General features: G+C 41.0%; 1 protein-coding gene across 3 annotated transcripts in view; it reads right to left on the bottom strand.

The window, feature by feature from the left end:
• The window catches only part of CSTPP1 (centriolar satellite-associated tubulin polyglutamylase complex regulator 1), a 147,149-nt gene that overhangs the window by 80,699 nt on the left and 60,181 nt on the right, over positions 1 to 6,269 (bottom strand). For all 3 annotated transcript variants that reach the window (XR_004373941.2, XM_032782183.2, XM_032782182.2), the window contains one exon: positions 5,685 to 5,815. Coding sequence is in view for 2 of the 3 variants with exons in the window: in XM_032782183.2 (XP_032638074.1) it covers positions 5,685 to 5,815 (131 nt within the window). In the remaining variant the exon portion in view is untranslated. The remainder of the gene's footprint in view (positions 1 to 5,684; positions 5,816 to 6,269) is intronic.

Below are 6,269 nucleotides of genomic sequence, written 5' to 3'. Positions count from 1 at the left end.
GGGCCCAAAATCGGCATTCAATGGCTAGAACCTGCCCCATTACTAACAGGATCTCCAAAGCGCAGGGGTCCGTGGTTTGAGAGAATTCTGTGTCCATGTCCTCATCACTCTCGTCACAGCTCTGCCGTAGCCGCCGCCTCCTCGCCTGGTTTTGCAGGTCCTGGTTCAGCACAGACTGCACGATAATGCGTGAGGTGTTTACAACGTCCATGATTGCTGTCTTGAGCTCAGCAGGGTCCATGCTTGCTGTGCTATGGCATTTGCACAGTTCACCCAGGAAAAAAGGCGCGAAAAGGTTGTCTGCTGCTTTCATGGAAGGAGGAGTGAGGTTCTACCCAGAACCACCCACGATAATGTTTTTTGCCCCATCAGGCACTGGGATCTCAACCCAGAATTCCAAGGGCGGGGGAGACTGCGGGAACTATGGGATAGCTATGGGATAGCTACGGGATAGCTACCCACAGTGCAACTCTCCGGAAATCGACACCAGCCTCCGTACGTGGATGCACACCAGTGAATTAATGTGCTTAGTGTGGCCGTGTGCACTTGACTATACAATCTGTTTTAAAAAACCGGTTTCTGTAAAATTGGTATAATCCCGTAGTGTAGACATACCCTGACACACTTAGGAGTGAGAACGGATAGCAAATTAGACCTGAGTTTACAATAAGATATGGTTGCAAAGGGATCAGACCAGATTATGGAGCAGGACCCTTCTGAGACACTGTTCAATTCTGTGCACTACATAACCAAAAAAGCAATTATAAACTCCAGTTTGGACAATGTCCAATTCACCACCTCCAGTCTAGATCACTGTAACACTCTACACAGATGCAATGCAGAAGCTCTTAGTTTCAATCTTCAAAAGCCATCGATGAGTCAAAACCGAGCTACATCAATGGCCACATTTCAATCCATGCTCCACCAGGACAGCTGTATTTCTCTGGGACAACGCAGCTCACAGAGTGCGTGAGAGATGGAGATCTAGTATTCTCAGTTGAGGAGGTCTGGCTGTGGAATGAGCTTCCAAAAGAGATTATACTAAATCCAGAATCTGATCACTTTTAGGGCATGTGGTAAAACTCAAGCCTTTTGAAAAAGCTTTCCCACAATACCTAGAATGGATATTAAAAACAAATTATAAATATAAAGTCTAAATAGATCTTCCTGTAATCAGAAAAGGGGGAGAGCAGAAGATGCCATGATATCCACTAGGGTCCTCACTATATAGCTCTAATATAGCTAGGAACTGCCTACAGGATATGGTGATGGGTGTTATAGAAAACTAATTGACTAGACAAATTAGATACACAGTTCAAAGAAAGGCAATACAAATTATCATGGATGGGAAGGACTGAATTCAGGAATCACAAAAAGATAAATATGCATAGCCTGACTAAGCAACAAATATAGGGGATATGATAACACTACATTTGAAGGTGTGAACAGAGAGAGAGACGAATTTAGTTTAGTATACAAAGATATAACTAGGGGTAATGGCATGAAAATAAGAAAGAAAATGTTGGCTGAACTGCAAGAAAATCTTGACAGTGAACTGTATTTGGCTGTGAAAGTCTTCCCAGGAGACTGATAATTGAAATGGTTCAATTTCTAACTTCCTCTGAATCATACAGACCTGGTGCTGCCCTAGTTTTTGTTAATATTCTAATCTTTTTGAGGTTCTTTGTAATCAAGAACAGTCCAAAGGCCACACACAGCCCTTCTCCATAGGTCAGTCCATATAACAAGCTCATTATAGAGGTGATATGCTTGGTCTATGGAGGAAAACAAAGTATCCCCCATGACAGCAATTTCAACCAGCAGGAAGTAAGGAAGCATGAGGTGGGGATGATACAAAATGTGAAATCTGAAAAAAATTAAAAAAGGGGATATAAAATGATGATTCCTAAAATAAAGAGATGGGAAAAAGCCCACATCGCACTTGTGCATGCACATGCATATTTATGAAAAGATGGGGGAGGGGAAAAGGACTGAAAGGTAGGGGGAAAGTTACCAAAAATAAAAATCCTTTTCCTCATGTTTGCAGCAGTTTCCTGTTTCAGTGGCTGCAAGCATCTAATGTAACCAATTTCTCCTCTTGTCTGGAATGATAGCATCCTACATCTGGTCTTGAATATCTATCTACAGGGTATCAGGCAATTTCTATCTTCACTGGAGGCAATTTCACATTGCAGTGACAGCAGCTGCTGAAAAGCTCCATAAATGGGAGCTCTGGAAGGACAGTTTGTCTCTGCACCTTTCCATGCATGTGTCCTGATGGTCCTGACTGGGCCTGCCTTCTCCACACATGCCATGCCTGAAGCAGATTCCTCAGAACAAAATGCTTTTAATAGGCTGGAGAGCATCTGAAGGAAAAAACCCTTTAATTAAAACCAGAGAGTCACCAAAATGCGAGAGTCATTCCAGTTGGGAGAGGCACATGCTGACCTTATGAAACTTCACAGCAGATCTCTGCAAGGGTTGTTTATACTGAGAAAGCACAGTTTTAATTAAACAGTCCTAGGGAATAAAAACCTAAGGAGCAGACTACCTAGATTCCAAAAGCTCAATTTAAGTATATGCAGAGGAAACATATGCAGAGGAAACCAGAGGCTCCTGGTTATTCTACCTTCCTTAATATACTGTTAATACATAGTTTCTGTGTACAGTACTCAGCATTTGAGCCAGACACCCGCCATGGGAGATGCTGTATGTATTAAACTGGCTATTTAATGGAGCTATATTGACCCCAGTACAATAATAACCAAATCTGTTTGGTAAGCACTTAAAGGGAAGGAGGAGCACCTAACAAGGCATACTTGATACACTTAATACTGTTGCTAGATCACATACTGAAGTAAACCCTGTCATATTTCCTTTAATGTGTGGAATTCCAGATTTATGCACATTTACATTTATAACTGCACCTCAGCTAATTTTTTAAGATAGTTGGAAGTCCCATACAAGACACACCCAGTACATCACTGTCAAACAAAACCCTTTTTTGTTCAGGATTTAGCAATCAACACCTCTCCAGATGGTAAAAGATGACCTGTTGCTAGCTGCTCTTTCATAAGACTAAGAAATGTGGCCCACCCAAAAGTCACCAATTCCAGAGCAAAAGGAGGTATGAAGGCAATATAACCCCATAACTGGCTGTCAGTAATGCTTTTCGTGATGACACTGAACAACATAAAGTAAAAGCAGCTGCTTGAGTCTAACCAACTACACTTCTGCACAAAACCTAACAAGTCAACAGGCAGTAAAATCAAGAGGATAGGAAACTCAGTGAGGAGGTGGTATCTGCAGCATTCTCCCAAGAGAAATCTTCTTATTGCACCTATTTCCTGTCAATAAATACACAAAGTGTACAAAAGGTTCACTTAAGTCCCAGGAAAAATTACTCCTAATCAGTGGGAGACTTCTCCCTCGCTGAAGCTACATATAGCTTTCTGAATGCATGGCTATATGTGTCTGCTGGCTGAGCCAGGAAAGCTCAGAGCAAGGCACATGAATGCTCCAAGACAAACAGCAAATACCACTTGGGATTTTTTCTTTATACAGTGGGAGCTGCAGGCATGCTGGTTAAACTGTTGATTCAGTCCTTTGCTGAGCTTCTAAAATCTTAATGGAAACCCCACTTTCTGTACAGGGATAGCTACTGCTCCGAAATCCCAATAAAAACACACAAAAAATCTTTTTCTGATCTCAAATTTGCATTTGCATCAACTTAGGAACTATATTATCCTACATCTATAACCTTCATTCTTCTTTGCCTCACTTTTCCATGGTGTATGTTATATATATTTTCTCATTTGTTTGTCAAGTCCATTACTGGCAGAGAAAGGAGCACCTACTACATTTGTGGGTGCTACAAAATAATAACCACTTACCGCCAAGATAGAAATTCAAAGGCTGAATGGAATGTAAAATTGAGAGCAATGATTGTCAGAAAAGAATTCACTTCCAAACAATAGCTAGACAACAGCATCGGGGACACAGAGGAAATAGGAAACGCAGTCCTGACTCACGAAAGGCTGAGAATAGCTTGGAAGTCCTGTGCTGAGCGAGACCTAAGACAAGGCACTGAACCAGAGTAGAGCCCTGCCCCAGTAGAAACCAAGGAGAGGAAACTAAACCAAAAGAATGGAATCCCAGTTTAAATGAAAAAAGGACACATCCTTTTCTAATTCTGTATGTGGAATTATTGCTCAAATGAACAGAAGTTCCATGCAAAAATCTAGAAGCAATTATACTTTGACCCACTCATTACAAAAGCATCAAGCCTGCACAGACAGAACCCCCCTCTGGTCTCCACCAAGTTTCCTGCCTGATTTGTGTTGTCTGTCCTTGGGGCAGGGATGTCTTTCTAAAACTTGTACAGCTATGAACCCATGCGCTATGGAGATGCAGACTATATAAATAGAGCCTGGATCTCATGGATATTGTTTAAACTGTTTAAAAAATACAAAAACTCTTCTTTAAATGTAGTTTTCGTAAGGAAGACAGTGTAAAAACTATGAATTATCTAAAAAGCCCAGATCAGACACCACATTACTGATGTCTTTAGCCATTGTACTTAAGGAAACCCTGAGACAAAGCATCTTTTGCTCTGGGCATCACTTAAATTTCTCAGCTTTGGGTACTTGTGCCCTTTGTAGATGTTTTGTGCATTAAGTCATTGAAGGTCTTGTTTCTGGCCACTGTAATTTGCTGTGTATTTTCAATATACCTTGAGTTCCTCCTACATTCATGAAAAAGAAAAACAAAATTCAGTCCCAGACTATCTGAGTGTGAAGACAGCCAGTCCTTCATGCCCCACGTGGGGTTTGCATGAGTTGGCAGTTTCTGATCGGTAGTCTGGACCTTTTGGAGAATCAACTGGGTGATGTTCTGAACTCTCCTGTGAAACATTCATAGCGGATGCTATTTCACTGCAAATGCATAGAATGGAAATTAAAGTAAGCCGCCTAAAGAACATTGCCAGGGGCTGTGACGTATTTTGGATTGCCTCTGTAAGGACAAGAAGTTTCTAGTAAACAGGATAGAGAAGCTTGAAAACAGAGTGTTTACCCTCTGTCTAGGAAAAATAGTATAAGAGTTTGAAGAACTTTTTTTTGTAAGTGGCTAGATGAATTATTGACAGCACATATTCCAACATTCTGTATTTCCCTCTCTGCTTCTAACAAACCCCTGTCTGTACAAGGGTACAATAAAGTACACTAATAATTTGACTCTCTCTCAATCAAGAAAAAAAGTTCTTGAATTCTTTGAGGGACACAACCAAAGGGTACTAATGGGCACCTGAGCCTATGCCACAAATTACTCTTGAAGCACCACAGGATTTTATTCTCTTCCCTGATCTATTCAATATTTACATGCAGCTGCTAGGAGTAAAAGTGAGACTTCATGAGCTTGAATGACAACATTATTAAGTAATACTACTCTGATAGAGGTGGTCTTGTAGGTTAAACAGAACAAACAGCTATTTCCAGTGTCTGGTGGAGATAAGCTTGTGGATATGGAACAGTTGGTAGAAGTTAAACTCCAACATGCCACTATGGTGATGTTTTCATTGGTGGAGGATATGTCGATTATACATGAAGGGAGTCTGCAATTTAGGGTGGCTTTAATAATGCACACTGACACTAGGCTCTCACAAATGATGATCTTGGAATGCTTACCTCCATTTTTACCCACTGCTCGGAAGCATCTCCAGAAGGTCCGTAGGAAGGATGCCCTGTTGTGGGGTGTGGCTTGGATGAAGCTGAACTCTCGGAACAAAATGTGAGTTCCTTGACGCACACTGTTAAAACTGCAGAGATAAAGTCAAAATGAGAGTTAGATGTAGTATTAGGAAACTGAACTCAATATGTAAGCTTGGGGCCAGCTGTTATAAACAACAAGGAAACCACACAAGTTATGTTTTGGGAAACAAATTTCTAAAAATCCATCAGTTTTCTAGACAGAAGTCTAGTTGCATGAACTGGAGCTCAAAATCTCAAGTTTGTGATTCAAGGGCTCTTGAAACTCAGATTAATTTATTCTAAAGCATCCACAGATCCCAGGCACCCAAGAGTCATTGGAAGGTTTGAAAGACTGAATAATCCTTCTCTTTGCCAACTGGGAAATGAGTGACTCTTACAGTTGCTTGTCTGTTCAGAAAATACATTTCCCTCTAGCTCATTTTGAATTGCACTTCCTGTCCCATCACAATTCTCCCTGCAGCCACTCAAGATGCAACTTAATTAGTGATTTTTAGATTTTTA

Source organism: Chelonoidis abingdonii, chromosome 4 (assembly GCF_003597395.2).
Source record: "Chelonoidis abingdonii isolate Lonesome George chromosome 4, CheloAbing_2.0, whole genome shotgun sequence".
NCBI lineage: Eukaryota > Metazoa > Chordata > Testudines > Testudinidae > Chelonoidis > Chelonoidis abingdonii.
This window is presented reverse-complemented; position numbering and strand designations above follow the sequence as displayed.